Genomic DNA, 17,945 nt, shown 5'->3' with positions numbered 1-17,945 from the left:
CTGCACAATTAAAGTGAATAAATATTTAATAACTTAGCTACAGAGAGAGTCATGTCTACTAGCTGACTAAAATTGAATTCAACTCTAACCTAGTTACACACATAAACATGGTATAATAAAGATCCACCAGCACACACGGAGCCATTTTTTTTAATAGAGTTCAGAATTGTAATAATCCTTTGCATTTTTAAACCATAACCAAAAAATGTATATCCTGTATGAGAAGTGAGGTGCGTTTTGATGTGTTCGATGCAATATGGGGTCTTGGGCAGGTCCTGGAGTGGCGAGAGGAATCTAGAGAAGAGCAGGGGACAAGGACTCAGGCAGAGACCTATTCTTACCTCCCAGCTGCTCTGAGAGCAAGTCCGCGGCAGCCAAGGCCTGCACCGCCAGCCTCGCCCACAGCAGCGGGGCCTCTCTGGATTTCTGTATCCCAGGTTTAAACAAAGCCCTGAGGGATGCCGGCCCAGCAGGCTGAGCCACCAAAGCTCTGGGATCAGGGGAAACAAAAGCAGAGGGAAAGCAGAGTGCTGACAGGGCCAGAGGCCATCAGCCGCAGGGCTATAAAGAGCAGGGCCGTGGAGGAAGTGGCACCAGATGGAGACCCAGACTGTGCAGCAGGAGCTGGGTGAGTAAGGCCCTGAGGGGTGTTCTGGTCCTTCCTTTCCTTCCCCAGCAGAGACATGCCCTGGAGAGGGGCCCTGTCTTCCTGCCTGTGGTCAGAGCCTCTTAGGATGGCTGGAGAAGATTGGGGAACTCTGAGGGGAGGCAGCCTTCTCTTGCCACCCCAAGAGGAGTCACTTACATGACAATAACCACTTCCTTAGCAACCATGGCTGGGAGGGGGCATGGGGCCCCAAGAATTGACAGGCTCCTGGGGCATAGGGAGAAGGTAGGGAGATAAGAGCTAGGAAATGCTTGTTCAGAGGTTTGAAATGGAAAGATACATCACAGAGTTTATATACATCAGTCCCTGGGCTGATACCAGAGGGAAAAGCCATGAATGGCTGTTCTGAGTTAAGAAAACTGATGCACACCTGACTGTCCTCTTTCTTCCCTCCCTCCTTGCCCCCTGCCCCCTGTCTTTCCTTCCTTTACTCTTTATATCCTCTTTTCTATCTACCTCACCTCTATAAGCCTCAGTATCCTCATCTGTAAAATGGGGATAATGACAGTGCTTACCTCATAGCTCACTGTGAAGATTAAATGTATTAATGCATGTAAAGCATATAGAACAGGGCTTGGCATAGAGTGAGCCATTGTTTTTTTTTTGTTTTTGTTTTTTGTTTTGTTTTTGTTTTTTTTCAAGCTCTTTTTGGAAAATAATTGCTTTACACTCTTGTACCAGCTTTTGAGGTACACCAAAGTGAATCAGCTGAATTTATATATACATCCCCATATCCCCTCCCTCCTGCGATTCCCTCCCACCCTCCCTGTCCTGGCCCTCTAAGGCATCACCCATCATTGAGTTGATCTCCCTTTGTTATACAGCAACTTCCCACTACAGTTGGTAGTGTATATATGTCTATGCTACTCTCTCACTTCGTCCCAGCTTCCCCTTTGCCCCCTGCCCCCCCCAACCCCGTGTCCTCCAGTTCATTCTCTGCATCTGCATGCGTATTCTTGCCCTGTCACTGAGTTCATCAGTACCATTTTTCTTTTTTTTTTTAGATTCTGTATATATGAGTTAGCATACAGTATTTGTTTTTCTCTTTCTGACGTAGTTCACTCTGTATGACAGACTCTAGGGCTATCCACCTCATTACATATATCTCCATTTCATTCCTTTTTATGGCTGAGTAATATTCCATTGTATACATGTGCCACATCTTCTTTATCCATTCATCTGTTGATGGGCATTTAGGTTGCTTCCATGTCCTGGCTATTGTAAACAGTGCTGCTGTGAACATTGTGGTACATGTTTCTTGAGCCATTGTTAAGTGTTAGCTATTATCATCATCCTCTTTTCTTCCTCACTTTCCTTCAATAAGTCTTTCAATGCCACCCATCCCCCTCCTCAAAGCTGTACCACCCCAGCATGGGCTCAGCATGGTGCTACATCAATCACTCTGGAGACCCAGGCCCTGCCACGGAGATCTTCACCCAGGACATATTCAATAGGAACACGGATCGGTACTGTGATGAGTGCTGGAAATGAGGAAAGAAAGCAAATCACCATAGGCTGGGGAAAGCAGCAGAGTCTCAGGAGGCAAGACCAAGGCTGGACAGGTCTAGAAGACAGAGAAGTAGGGAGGGGATGGTAGCATGGCTGTGCTGGTCAGTTTGAGAGCTGTGAGGAGCCAGCGGAGAGCCAGTCCATGCACTGGTAATATGAGGGCTCTGGACTCGATGGTTGCCAAGGGGTTCATATCAGGGCATGTTAGACTGAGGCAATGCTGCCACATGTAGCAGGTGCCTGGAGGCAGCCAGAGGACGACAGCCATGTTTATCAAGTGGTCATGATGCCTCTGCAATGCTTTACCTGCGTTTTACAGATGGAAAACAACTGAGGCTCAGCTAGTGAGAGGCAGAGCCAGGATCCCAACCAAAGGCTGTTTATTGGACTTCAAGTCTCTTTTAACTTTCCCCTCACCCCAGAGGTCATGTCATTGGTGTGTGTTCTGTCTTCCAGAATCCCTTCCAACCACCAAGATGGCTCAAACTAACCCCATGCCGGGGTCTGTGGGGCCATGGAAGGTAAGCCCATCCCCATCACATGGAAAATTGAAGAATCCATCAGGGCAGGGGGTATAATACTACCTCAGAGCAGGCCCTAGAGCTGTGCTTTTCCATGGGACAGTGACCAACCAATAAAACACTAGGTTGTAGGGGAAGGGTCCACCCAAAGTCCAGGTGCTGTCTCAGGAAGGCTCTCTCAGGCTGCCCCATTTGAGCAGAAGGATGACCCCGGAAGCCCGTGATGGGTGAGAAATAATACTTAGTTTTCTAGGTCAGTTCTCCTCCACACTGCTAAAATCATCTTAAAATAGGGTAGCCCAAATGGATTATGACATGGACAAACTGAGGGCCCAGAAATGAAGAGAGATTTGCCACCAGATCCCAAATAAATGATTGGACCATGGTCTCCTGACCCCCTACGTAAGGTTGGTTGTAACCACTGCCTGATCCTCAGCCACTGTTTCCCTCAACACCTTTACCTTCCTCAATGGGTCAACTGTGAATCCAGTTCACAGCTTTAGGAGTTGTCCTCTAGCCAGGTTCAAGAGCCAAGTTCTAGTTCAAGGTATGAAAGGGGCTTATCACAACTATCCCTTTACACTTTAGGTTTCCATAGCAGGTGTGGCTGGAGAAGCTAAGAAATAATTCACAGGGAGCCCCTAGGTCTCCCAGATTCCTGGCTTCTGGGCCACACCTATGCAGGAAGCATGGTGGAATAAGAATCCACAAATCCTTGCTATGTCCACGGGCCAGCTATCATCCCTAGGGGGCATTTCCTACCAGAAGCCAATCCCCATGCCTCATCCTTAGACTGGGCATGTGAGCACTGCCAACCTGTGCCATTAATTCAAACCCTTTCTTACCCTGTCTATACTGGGAGAGACCTCATCAGGCCTCCTGGGCTGCAGCTAGTGGTAGAAAACATAGGGTCAGAGACAGGTTAAGATGTTGGCCTGGGCCTCTGTTCTTCCTGATGTACCATGTTCTAGCTCTTTTCCCCATTTAATCCCATTTCAGATAACCATCTATGACCAGGAGAACTTCCAGGGCAAGAGAATGGAGTTCACCAGCTCCTGCCCAAATGTCTCTGAGCGCAGTTTTGATAATGTCCGGTCTCTCAAGGTGGAATGTGGCGCGTGAGTATAGACTTCAGCAGAACCTCAGGCCCGTTATTTCTGGTCCCTTCAGACATGTGACCATAAAGGTGGAGATCAGGGAAAAGAGATGTTCCCCCAGACACTAATCATTTCTGGGAGAGAAGCTTCCATACTTAAGTAATCTCAAAAAAAAAAAAAAAGAAAGAAAGAAAAGTTACTACATGCATAATTCAGCAACTCAAAGCTGGAAGGAACATGAGGTTCTTAGACACGGTATTAGATTTGGGGGAGGTTAAAGAAATATATACCATGGGGTGGGGCAGTGATGGTAATCAGTTCTGTGCTTCTGGAGCCCATAGGCTTCTGCCTGGGATTCCCTCAGAACAGCCACAGGCCCCTTGAGTTTTTCTTGCCTGCAGAAAATAGAGAGGAAACTATCAAGCTACAGCCTCTTCACAGCTAACTCCCCTCCTTCATGTCCCAGAGCAGACACTGTTAGCTAATGTCTCTATGTAAAAAGAAACTCAACTCCAGAGAGTCATATTAGGTCCTAGCTAGTCTTTTGGGTGGTGGTTAATCTCCTTGGTGAGGAAGACCCTCTCTTGTTTTGTCTTCTTACTCTTGGCAGGTTAGTTGAGGCCTTGATTATCAGCCTGAAAACACAAAGGACTCTCTTTTGGCCTAGGCAGAACTGGCCATGCATGTAGGTAGGCTTCCACAACTTGCTCACCCTCAAAATTGAGCTCTTCAACCCTTAAAGTAAAATACGTTAAGGTGTCATCAGTAATTGATACCTGGTTGTGAAAAATCTGAGATTTTTTAATAAATAAGGTATAGGTATCTATAGGTATGCAGGAGGAAGAACCCACAAAGCGACAAGGAAACAGGAGACTAGTCATCCATCAGCTGCCTGTTCATCCCTTTGCTTCCTTAGAAAGAAGTCAATAGGTTTGGTTGGAGCCAAAGCAATAGTCAGTCACTAGATCCTGAACCTGGAGCTCCAAGTAGAGAATAAGGTAACTTGGAAAGGTAATATAATTTTAGACTGACTTCACCAATACTTACTACTCAGGCCAGTGAAGTAGACCTCTTCAGTGGATAATCTCCAAATATATTCATTTACAAACCCACATAGCGCAGCAGCCATTCTCCACCTCTTGTGATAAATGTATTACTTTGCATGGCTCTATTGGAATTGGATATTTTATCCCACTGTTAACATCTAAAACAAAAGATACCTTCTCCCTGAGGCCATGTAAGCTCTGAACACCATGAACAAACACGATTACTTGTCTTTGGCAGCTGGATTGGTTACGAGCACACCAGCTTCTGTGGGCAACAGTTTGTCCTGGAGAGAGGAGAGTACCCTCGCTGGGATGCCTGGAGCGGGAGTAATGCCTACCACATTGAGCGCCTCATGTCCTTCCGTCCCATCTGTTCAGCTGTGAGTCCTTGAAATTTTCATTTCTGTTCATGTAGGGGATGGGTAAGAGGGAGTGCATAAGGACTGACACTTATGTTACTTCCCATCAGTTATGCTGAAATGTGGCAGGAAGGCTAAAAGTGTAAAGAGAAAAGAAAAACACTGCTCCCTCAGTTTCTAAGTTTGCCATTTGATTATTTTCTCTCCTAGATGATATTTTCATTAAGCTAAAAGTAAGGGTCTTCTTACAGGTGGCAAGAAGTGGATACTCAAGAGTCCAGATCTTCAAAAAGTGCAATAGGATAATTAGTGAAAACACTTGCCATGTAATAAAAGTAAATCCTCGGCCAGTTAAATTTCAACCTGTGTAGCATTTTACCTAATAATGGAAATGCTGAAGTAACCCTTTAGTACAGTGGGACGACTGAAGAAATAGGCAAGAGCTCCAGTGCCTCTTATCTTTGATTCATAACTTTTTTGCTCCAAACACTAAGCACTATTCAATTATGCATCAGAATGGGATGCTTCTAGTCTTTTGGAGAATTCAAGCAGAAGCAGGATGACCTTCAGGGGTGTGTTGAAAAATGATCCCTATAACGGGGAGTAAGGCTAGGCTAAAACCTTTTCAAATGTTCACCTATATAGTGATTTTTCCTCATGATTTTAGCTAATGATCTCATCTTCAAGGACTAACAAAATTCACGCAGTGGAGATGGTAAACCATCTCTAAACAGCTCTAAAAGTATTTCCCTATCTGGTTGTGTTTCCATCTCACTTTCACTCTGATTTTTCCTCTCTAATGTATTGATATAATTTACACATAGTAAAACGCACAAACCCTAAGTGTATATTCTTGAGTTTTGAAAAATACATATACCCACATAACCAACACCCTAATCAGATATGGAACAATTCCATTGCCCCATAAAATTACCTGCTGTCCCTTCCAATCAGTTTCTTCTTTCCACTGTCTATCACTAGGGCTAGTTTTGCCTGTTTTTGAACTTCGTAAGCTTAGTCTCTGCCTTCTTTATGCTTGTGTAGTCCTCATATCCCCTACTCAACAATTACATTGTTTCCAATGCCACACACACACACACACACACACACACACAGACTTACTTTTTCTATCAATGTGTGGGATCTTTTCCACATTAGTATCAATCCTTTGGTTGGCTGTTTCAAATATTTTCTCTGTCATATTTTCTTTCATTGGCCTTTCATTGTTCCAAAGTGTATCAGTTATTTGTACATTTTAAGTGCTATGGTATTAAACTGGATTAAACAGGATTACCTAACTTTTTAAATCTCTGTATTGCCTGAAATATTTTTGCAATTAATGATCATGTACTTCCTTCTATAAACCAGGAGTGCTGAATTCGACAAATGTGGTAACGAATTATGACAGCCTTAACGCTGGTACTAAACTTTAACAAAATTTCTGCATTACAGAATCACAAGGAGTCTAAGATTACCATCTTTGAAAAAGAAAATTTTATTGGACGCCAATGGGAAATCTGTGATGACTACCCCTCCTTGCAAGCCATGGGTTGGCTCAACAAAGAAGTTGGTTCCATGAAGATACAATGTGGAGCGTAAGTGCAAAAACAGGGGTGGAGCACATTTCAAAGACTCTTGCAGGTGTAAACTCTGTGAAGATTAATACATCAAGAGTCATGTCTTACCTGATTTCATACACTGATATCATATTGGTATGACTGTCACATTCTAGCTATCAGAACTTTGAATCTCAAGTTCTTGGTGCCAACTATCACTTAACGTCAGTTTTTCCTCCCCCAGACACTTCTCTGTGGAAAGATTTATGTTGACTACTCTCATACCTTTATGCATAATCAAGGTTAATTTTCAGCTAGTTGTAGGCATCTGCTCACAAATGTGCCTGGCATATTTAGGATGGCTATTGTTTTCTAAGCCGAAAAGCATTCCATACCATTCTGTTGAGGAAAGAGGCTCAGGTTTGGGGGTGTTGACCAGGTTCCTAACTAGTTTGAATAATCCAATATGCTTTGGATTTTCTAGCTGGGTTTGCTACCAGTATCCTGGATACCGTGGCTATCAGTATATCTTGGAATGTGACCATCATGGAGGAGACTATAAACACTGGAGAGAGTGGGGTTCTCATGCTCAGACTTCCCAGATTCAGTCGATTCGCCGTATCCAACAGTAGTGGATTAAAAGCTCCAAGTTAATTCCCCAAGCATGAGACCTTGCTAAACAATCTAGAATGAATTTTATGTCCTGCTCAAATATTGCTTCCAAATGTTAGCTGCTGAAATCCACAATAAATGTCATTTAAAAAAACCCAACAACTCTGTAGACTGAATTAACTACAATGCTTTATAGAAATCACATTCACATGGCTGAGAATCTTTAAAGACAAGCTTCAATACAACCCCAAGTTCCCTTTTATGTCCTTGCGGTTCACTAACCAGGCCAAGGACAATGATTCCCTATTTCAAAGAACATTAAAGCATACAACCCAAATGTATCAGTCTAGGGACAGACACTTTTGGTAAATGTTTTTGCATCTTTTCTCCTCACCCCCACTCTAATATTGATGTTAGTACTGCTTTTTCCCACCTGTGACAAATCAGTGCTAAACCCTTAGGAGGTTTCTCAAGTATGCACTGCCATATTGCTTAGTTCAATTTCAACTGGTAGAACATAAGGCTCAACGTCATGACAAAAGGCAGGACAGCTCCTCTCGCAGCTGATTTTTCCTTACACATGCCAATTCTAAGCGCCTTAATAACCTGTATGATTAGGAAAAAAATCCATGACCTATGACCATGCTATATTTAAGACAAATTATTTGTACATTTGATCCTTTGAAAAAATATTATCAATGTCACAACTTTAACTTAGTTTGCAGTAGTTTTTTTGAATTAAAGCACGCAAAAGATGATAACACAAACACCTCAGAAACTTTAAAAGTTTTTATTCAACAATGTACACTTATTATCTCTTAATTTGATCTACAAATTTCTCAAGTTTTTTTTTTCCTGATAAAATAAGTAAATCTGGGTATGGATGTAGAGTGTTTGTAATTTATATTTTTAAAACACTGAACATGAAGTAAGACATCAATAAAGGAAGATCATCACGTAACTGACACTTCCTCAGAATCCATGACATCAGAAACAGCTATGGCAAATACTTAAACATTTAGCGAAAGGGTAAATTTCTGGCCACTGTTCTTATATCTAGAAAAGATCTATCTTTTTGACTGGGCAAAACAAACACTGAAAAAACATTTTTAAATTGGGAGATGGAAGGAAAAAATCCTCTAACATAACTAGCCCAATTGTCCTTTCCCCCAGATTAAGAGGTAACTCAGCTCCTAAGTGCTGATGCACACAAGACACAGAAATTACTCTGCTCCTCCAATACGTTCTAAAGACTGAACATGTGAACTGACAGATGCTGAGGAGTAGCCATAGCCACGAAAGATGATGCTATACGCCTGCATTTATGCCTTTTAAGGCCATGCATTATGGGCCACCTTTCGCATCTTGACTAGTAGACTTAGTTTTTAACTGTCACTTTCAGTGAAGATACAGAAGGGTTTTGCTGTGTTTTCAAAGTCAACAACATACGATAAGAGCACACTTGATGATAGAGAAGTAACCTTCTTCTATACATAGGAAAAAGCTATAAAACGGAAATATTTATTTTATATCTAGGAGCAAGGGGAAAATACCATTAGTATTATCTCTACTTAAACATATTAGCCTCTTCTACAAAGGTCTGGAAGAGAATACAAAACAATATTTTAAAAGATGATTTAACAAAACCTGGCCAGTACCTCTACACAAGCTTTTAAGTACACATACATGTGAAGTAAAGCTATTTAGTACATGCAGACTGCAGCAATTAAACCGAATCAGCTCAATTTCTAAACTTGTTCTAATCAGCTTGGGCAGTTTTAAAAAGATACACATTATCTTTAACCTGTGCTTTAAACAACTTGAATGATTCTTATCTCAAGTCAACCATTCATTCAGTAAACCAAATTTATGCTAAAGCAAAGGTAAAAAGGTTATCCTACCTTTAAACTAGGTTTAAAACATAAAATCGTCACAGAACTCCATGCGGCAAAGGTCCTTCCTTCATTTCAGTTTCTATTACTTCCAATTTCTATTTGATCAAATGAACCAAAATTTCATTGAAGAGTATCCAACAGTTTGTAAAGCTGATAAAACTGCCCTGTTTCAAAAAAAGCCCTTTAGTAGACATGAGTCAAGCTCTCATTTTAAACCTATGTTATTAAAATAGATGCAACTTTCCTCTCTTCTAGTTCCACTGATGAGCTAGCCCAGAACTCTAACTTTAAGCCATGTTTCTAAAGATGGTAAAGCTAAGAGCAGCAAAGTAATAAAGATAGGTCACTTTTGGTAATGACACACAAATTAAACTTTCAAAACATGTGCATAGCTTTATTCATCTACTTAGATCTAACCTCTTCATGGAGCTTCGGCAAAATTCGAGTGTGCAAAATGCATTTCTAAAACGTAATGCAAGCAAAGCTTTTCACATTTACACTGGCAGGAAATACAGAGAAACTAACAAGTCACAGTAGGGAGAATTCAGATTTTTTTTTTTTTAATGACAAGAATTGCACAGTTCATTATTTTGAGACAATTGTTGCAGACATAAATATTTAAAATTTTCTAAGCAAGGTGCTTTAACAATAAAAAATTTTAAAGTTGGAAAGAGCCAATAACTTGGATCATAGCTCACAGAGAATTCCAAATTAAAGTGGACTCCATTATCTCCCTAGATTTTGCAAATAGTGCTTTTTATAACATTTTATAACACTAAAAGAAACAGCAAGCTGAAACTTTTTTCAAAGCACACAAGAAATGGTGTCATCACATTACTCGAAGAAGGTGCTGAGGGGGTAGGAAAGGAAGTGAAGAATCCTTTTACTATTTCCCACTACAGAACAGCCACTAACAGACTGAGAAATTAAAAAAAAAAAAAAGGAAAAGAAACCACCAAAAAAGTAGATCAAATCACTTCCCAGTTTATAAAATAGTTCCAGTTTATGACAAGATCTGTAACTTTAAACAGAGAGCACCGGTTGGGCAATAGAATAAGCATTTCATGCTGCATAAAAATTAGTGAGGTGTAGGAACCTTCAACCATCTCAGGCTTTGTAACATGGCCTTTCCAATTTTTTTTTTAAATATACATGCAAGGCACATTGATATAAAAATAGATCTCTGGCCAACGAATATATTAAGTAAGCAAATTAAAATTTTGGCTTTGCAATATTGGCAACATCAAAATATAATCAGAGAGCTTTGGACCACATATCTTTCTCACATTCCTCCACCCCATTTGGTGTTTTTCCTCCGTCATACTGGGTTCAACCTCCTTCAAGTTTGAGTGTGTGCTTGAGAAATGACTCTTCCTCTTGTCAAGTAGCATTTCATCTTTGCGAAGTAAAAGTACACTAGAGAAGCAGAACAGCTGGTTTTGACTGACTTGATTAAACAAAATCAGATTGGCTTGGGGCAACATTATTTCTCCTCTGTATACAAACAAAAAATATGCCCCCAGTATATATAGTAGACAATTGCTTTCTTTCTAAAAGATCAGCAACAAACCAATGATACTACTTCCTTTAAGCCATTCTTCCCAACTCCTCTTTTTGAGGCAGAGGGAATAACAGAAGCAAAATTAAGATTTAAAAGATTTTCAGTAGTAGAAGACATTTTAAGGCCAAAACGTGTAATACTAACAGAATTTGTATTTTCCTAAGTTAATGTCCTTCATAGGCCAATACCATAAATATTTGTACTGATTACCTCCCAAAGAGAATTTTTAAATTCATTCACTTTTGTTAGTGGCTGTGCTACAGGAAAGGTATCAAAGCAACCTATAAAGGTGTGGTATATAGTAATGTAAAAAGTGCATCACATTCTTGATTTTTCAGTTTCTCATAGCAGCAGCAGGATTAATCCAGGACAGAAAATAGTTGTATTTTCATCCTAAAAAATGCAACAATACCCTAATGAAATGTATTCAATATCATGAAAGAATCCTCCTCCAGAGAGGATAAAGGAAACAGACAAACAGGGGCAAACTAAAGGCATTCATTCATATTTACATATTAAAACCGCTTTTGTTAACACCAAATCTTTACACTTAGCAAAAGAAATATTTAAGAATAAAGCAGACATTACTAAAGCAGTATCCATTTTTGGAGCCTTTGTTTAGCACCCAAGGAGAAATGGATGTATGGAAAGCTATACAATTTACCTCAAATTGGTTTGTTGGTCTAGAGTAAAATTTTGATATGCAATCAAAGTGAAACTGAACTGGAAAATAAATGTTTCTAGCTATTTTAATAAGGCTGTAGAAAAGGGATACTGCAGTGCTATAAAATGGCTTTAGAACTCTGGACATGAAGTTTTATGGATAAATAGGAAAGTCTGAATCAGCAATCCCACATGTGAGGATGGCTGTCCCATAGGTTTCTAGCCCATAACTGCTATTTGACACTCCCAGTAATGCAAAAGCAACATACCATTTATGCTTCACTGGGTGTTTTTATTGTGCAGACAACTTACAACCCTATCTATTCCTAAGACCCTTCTTGAGTAGCAAAATGGTGTGAAATTTAAAACTCAGTAAATTTTGCTTTTGAGTGAAGCCAATGATTCATCATTCTTTAATCCAACCCAGGGTCGTCCTGGTTCTCACACATCTGAACAGACTGATGTATATTTAAAAAGAAACATTTAAAGATACTTAAAGCAGACGCCCATCTTTCTCACTATAAAAGAATCCTGGTGCTCTGTCAATTACGTTAATGAAAATAACATCAATATTAAGAACTAATGATAACCTAATGTGTCTCTGCAAACACAAAGCAGCTATTATTCTTCTAGTCTTATCCTCTGCCCCTCCCCTTTAAACAAATATCAACACTTTAGGGGGAAGAAAAGATGAGCAAATTCTACCCTTTCTTCTAAAAATTCAACAGTAAAATGATGGGTAGGACTATTAAAAGACACTGATTGATCAGAATCTACACCTGGTGCAGCATTAACAGACCTGATCACAGCATCTATTTGTCCCACTATAGTGTGTTTTAGTTCGCACAGGCATACAAGAGGGATCATGTGCTGAGGAAATGGCCCAGTGGCAATATACTCCTGATCCTTGGAAATTGTGGACTTTTCAACTACTTCTAGAACTTGAGGAAGAAAACCTTGAAAGAATGACTCCCTCCTTATTTAGAGGAATTTAAAATCAAATAAAGTCCTCTTCCAAATTTCCTTGACTGTGACCATTTGGTACATGACATACAATTTCACACTAAATGGCTTTTTTTGTATTTAAAAAAGTTTACAGCCAAAAATAAACCATTAGATGCCTCCAATTGGGTGAGCAACAAACCTGACAACCAAGCACAAAAACTACCACTGCTATGTAATGTTTTGTGAAGACACACATTTTGTATTGTGGACAACACTCATAATTGAGGTTTGTCATATTTTCCCAAGAAACTGTTACTTGAAAGAAAACAATGCAGCACTTTTTTTTTTCTTTATAAAGTTTTTGCAGATTCTGTGATGATTAGGTAAGCAGATGATTAATGAAAACAGCAAAATTCTAAACCTCTCCAGCCATTTATTTCAAGGAAAAACAAACTGGCATTAACAAATTCCTAGTTAATGTCTAGCCCCTCTTAGAAAGTAGAGGGTGAGGAAGGGCTAACTACAGATGCTGTAAATACACTGTATGTGAAAGCTCATTACTAATGTCAGAGGAAAGGCTATGGAATTAACTTCAGTTCAGCAAAGTGGGGTGAATGAAGAGAAAGATAAATACACCCTGTCTTTTGTCGGGAGGGGGAAATTATTCAAGACATCTACAAGAGAGTGGTATGTGACACAGACGCCTACAATCAAGACATTTAAAAAGAACTCTTCACCCTTAATTAGTATCATCATAGCTATTAAAAAAATAGGTCATGATTTCATTCTTAGTGCCATTTTTCAAATACTACCCTTTAAAGGATTAAAACCACCTGACTTTATTCTGTGTAATGAAAACAAATGGCACAAAATAAATACAAGTTCATTCTCTGAACACTGATATAATGTTTTACACACATTCATTTACTAATTTTTAATATTTCCTCACACACACAAGCACTCAACAAACACACACACAGACACACACCTTTTCAGTCTTTATAATGGAGGGATGTTAAAAATCCCCTCTAGACTGTATTTGGTTTATGCTACAGTACTAATACTCTGAGTTGAAGAAAAATTCTTTATACCAAACAATAACACATCAATGCTATTTAAATGTGCTAAATCAATCACAGCTGAAGTTTAGAAGCTTACACAAAATAATCAGAAAACAGATCAACTCTTAAGATTTTTTTTTAATAAGTGCTCTGTAAGGAATTGTGAGGACCTAAGAAGATTGCGACAAGTAGAGTTAAGTGTTACCAAACAGCACAAAGGAGATATGTCTCAAAGTCCTGCTTGTACCTAGGCAATTAAGCCCATTAACCCAATGCCCCCAAAATACTGACAGTTAATATGATGGGGCACTAGGGTTCCAGAAGGTAAGAGACATCCCTAACTCTACACCTCTAACCGTATAATCAAGGAAATTTCAGTGGGGAAATCAAAGTGAAATGTTGCATTGTTTCATTCAGAAGTGAGACTCAAAAACCTTTGGACGAACACAGAGAAGGGATACATTCTCTTTTTTGGCTTCTCTAAACATGGGAGGCCTGAGGGATGTGGAAGGGAAGCAGGAAAGCAATGACAGCTTTCAAAACATATTTAAAGTAAAAGTGTTGCTTATAAATTAAAAATTCAGATGGGGGCTGTTTTTTTTTCCTTTTAAAATATATATTCATTCAACCTCTGTATATCACAAACCCAGAAAGTTTCTTGTGAGTTGTGAGACAGAAGAGCTTTCAAATTCCAGGTAAGCAAAATGGATGTTTAAAAAAAGGAGGGGGACAAGGGGAGAAGGAGAGAATCTGGCCCTAAGGCGACAAGTGGTTACACAAGGCAATCGAACACACAGCAGAACTTTAAAACCTGTAAAACAAACTGGAGCCTTTTTTTTTTCCTTTAATCAACCTTGTATCTTTTTTTTTAACCTTTTGAAAATTTTTATTTAAAAAAAAAAAAACACAAAAACACAGACTTCTTTCACTTCAGTATGTGGTATGATGCATTTTCCAGTTTGTTCAATGCTTTAAAGCTCAAGGATGCCTCTGCTTTCAATTGTACATGGGCCTGAAGCATCCTAGCTTTTGGCAAGCAGGCAGGAGACTCAACAAAAATCAAAATAGAACAAGGCAGACTAAATGCAGGGCACATCTGTAAACATATTATACATTTGAAAATTACAATATCCGTAAAAGTGATACAGTTTACAGGTGAAATGAAACTATCTGGAACTGGCCTACCACAAGTTTCTGAACCTGGACTGATACAATAAGTTATTATATATATATATTATGTATAAAAGTTTTGTTTACATCAACTGGAATTGGCAATCCATGCTTATACTTTTAAAATCTAAGCAGGGCAGAAATCCAGACTATAAAGATATTTTCTCTATTCTATGCTGAGTCCAACAGCTTCTTTCACAAACTACTTGTTAAAAACCTCAAATAATCAACAAAACAAGAAAACTCATCCATACTATGGTCACTCAAAACTGGACATTTCTTAAGCAAAAGGGTTGAGCAAAAGTAGTTACTTTCTCCCCAAATACCCCTGGGGATCCAGTCTACTTTTATTAGAAGACTACATCTCTCTATATAAATGCCCTGCTATAACCTGTATTTGACATACATGGATATACTAATTTCTGTGTGTGTATGTGTGTGTGATGCGATGCTATGTCAGGCCAGAGAACTTGTTTTTATGCCACTAACATCACCCAATCTTAAATTGGACCCTTAGTTTCTGCACACACAAAAAAATTTATTTTAGCATGCTATATACAAGCTGCAGTGCAACAGGATGGTAATGTGATGATAAGACAGGGCGAATGCTCTTCTCTGCCCAAAAGAAAATTTCCAGAATTTCACATTATTTTCTTTAAAAAACCCATTTGCTCTAGTATTAAAATATATTTATTAAGATATAATTAGCTAATAAGCTCAGAAGTATAGATTGCATGAAAACACACCTTCTATAGGCAGGGTTTATTACCTCCTCACTGGCTAAAAACATGAAGTTTTATAGTTTTCATGGACTTTTTTCTTCTTTTTGATTATTTCTGAGAAATTAAAAGAGAATTTACAGAAAGGTACAGAAGTTTCTCTTCAGATGTTTGATGAAAAACAAGAAAAACAGAACATTTAGTGTTAGTGACAGAGAGCAAGTCTGGAGCACCTACAGTTGAAAAGCAGAATATATTTTTGCTCCCACTTACACAATTACATTAAATATGGGCACAGGAGTATTTTTCCGGATTAAATATCTAAAGCCAATTGTTTGTTCTGTAACTTTTCTTTAAATGACACTCATGGATTCTTTACTTGTTTAAGTCCAATATGTAACCAAAGCCAAGTGAACTATATACCACCAACTATTCCAGAATTGTAGAACTTCAATGCCCTCCCCTACCCCCACCCCACAAAAAAATAAAAGGAAAAAGAAAATATTTCCCCAACACCCCACAGAGGCTGCTTAACTCCTGGCAAGACATGCAAATCATATTCGCTAAAAAAATACACCCCTGCAAACTTCAAGGCATTTTATCCAGCATTCTCGCAGGGCTCAAAGTATAACCAAAAGATCAAGGGAGGAGTGGGGGAAAATGATGAATCATTCTGGGTTCCCCGTGATTAGTGTATCACTTTAGTCACAGAACAAGATAGAGATCTTTTAAGTGGATTTGCCTTTCCAGTGGGTCATTTGTTGCCCAAGTTGATGACAGCAGGAACTTTAGAACCACGCTTGTTAATAAGTCCATATTCATTAATCACTTGCATTCACACTTAAAAACAAAAACTAACAAAGGAAAAAAGAAAAAAACTATTCAGTACCGGAGATTAAATAACCATGTGTAGTCTCTTGAAATAAATTTGATTCCTTAAGAAGTCTAATTACTTTCAGTTGCCTTTTTTTTAAATAACTATATATATATATGTATATATATATATATTTGTATATATTATCCTGTGATTCTACTTATGGTTCCTCTGCTGCGTTGAAGATCTAGGAGCATAAAAGCCTTGTGTCCCCCATGAACGGTGGCTCTAATGCTGCAGAAAGGTTACAAATAGGCAGTCTGGTCCTTCATTGATCTGGACTATCCATGGCTTCATTGTAAGTGATTATCCTTTTGGGATCTGGAGGGAAGTTTAAAAAATAAACAGAGAAATAAAAACAAGGTCTGAAACCCCCAAATGCCCATGTTCAAAAAACAAATCCCAAATAACCATCATCACGTAAACTGCCCCTTTTATGAAAACACAATTTAAAGACTCATTTTCTCTTTATATTAACATATGTGGGATCCACTTTTTCTCAACCAAATAAATCCATCTCAGTGGATTCCCAGCATCAAGGTCCTCTAGCCAGTGAGGGCCTCAATGCCTATAGATTAGAGGGTTGAGTTCAGTTAACCAGGACAATGTGCTTCTCCTGATTCTAAAAGTAGCACATATGAAAAAAGAAGACAAAGCTTAAGTTGTCAATAATCCAATACTGAAACAAACAGATTTATTTTCTTTTGTTCTTCTCAGCAAAATGAAGCCAAAATTTATTTACGCAGAGTGGATTGTCTATTAAGGTATTGTTCAAGCAATACCTAGCACAAAACTTCAGATTAAATTAAGTATGGCAAAACTACCAGTTCAGTCCTAATTATGACTTAGTTCTTCCTTCTAATTTCCCATAGCACCACCAGACTTTATTCTCAGTGACAGCAAAAACTTGTGGATGTTCTAGGTTCAAGTACAAACCAGAATGTGTCTGGGCAAAGACTCCAGTGTTATCTTAAATTTCCATTATTTACCTCTACGCCCCATTCTTCTGGAGAGCAATAATTTCATTACATACTATGTCTATCTACCCTAAGAACTTTTTAAACTACACATGCTTTAATAAAAACTAGGAAACCAATAAAACTTGTCACTTAATAGAAAAGTATAAAGCCCTGAAAATAATATTGAAGAACTCAAGCTCACCTGAGGCTAAGAATCAATCTTAGTCCAGAAACAATATCCTTTCTAGAACTCCAAGGGACATCCACTAGCAGCTTGCCAAGAAGGTAACACTCACTCTTAGAAGTTAATAACCATTTCACAGTAAAAACAGGTAGGTCTACTGTTGCAAGGTACATTTTCTAGTCTACATCTTTTAAATTTGTGTTTGAATAAGAAGGAACACAGAAAGCAACTCAAAATAATTTAAGACCTTGCTAGTTATTTTCAAGACACAGCTGTGTTAGACAAAAAAGACCTGGCCTAAGAATAAGAGGATGGAAGAAGCAATGCTGGAAAATCAGGGAAACTTACTTTCTAGTCCGGACACTTTCTAGTTTATATAATAACCTTTCTGAGCCTCAGTTTCCTAATTTGTAACAAGAAAATAGAATTCCTAATGTCCTTCCAGTTCTGAAATTCTAGGACTTTCACATTCATCTGAAATTCACTTACTTTAACTAGCAAACTGGATGGGTAGTGGGATCCAATTCCGTTACAGGGCTCTGGAAGC

General features: G+C 38.9%; 2 protein-coding genes across 2 annotated transcripts in view; one reads left to right on the top strand and one right to left on the bottom strand.

The window, feature by feature from the left end:
- The first annotated feature begins 592 nt into the window (after positions 1–592).
- Positions 593–7,513, top strand: CRYBA1 (crystallin beta A1). The gene is made up of 6 exons (XM_057716211.1): positions 593–628; positions 2,633–2,697; positions 3,697–3,815; positions 5,079–5,220; positions 6,652–6,794; positions 7,240–7,513. The coding sequence occupies exons 1-6, from the start codon at positions 598–600 to the stop codon at positions 7,385–7,387; spliced, it is 648 nt and encodes a 215-aa protein (XP_057572194.1). The 5' UTR covers positions 593–597; the 3' UTR covers positions 7,388–7,513.
- Positions 7,514–8,147: 634 nt separating this feature from the next.
- NUFIP2 (nuclear FMR1 interacting protein 2) overlaps positions 8,148–17,945 on the bottom strand; it is a 28,633-nt gene continuing 18,835 nt past the window's right edge. The window contains exon 4 of the mRNA XM_057714407.1: positions 8,148–16,576. Coding sequence (XP_057570390.1) covers positions 16,524–16,576 — 53 coding nt within the window. The 3' untranslated portion in view covers positions 8,148–16,523. The remainder of the gene's footprint in view (positions 16,577–17,945) is intronic.

The sequence above is a fragment of the Hippopotamus amphibius genome, chromosome 17, assembly GCF_030028045.1.
Source record: "Hippopotamus amphibius kiboko isolate mHipAmp2 chromosome 17, mHipAmp2.hap2, whole genome shotgun sequence".
NCBI classification, from domain to species: domain Eukaryota; kingdom Metazoa; phylum Chordata; class Mammalia; order Artiodactyla; family Hippopotamidae; genus Hippopotamus; species Hippopotamus amphibius.
Note: the sequence above shows the minus strand (reverse complement) of the source record. Positions and strands in the feature narration are given on the sequence as shown.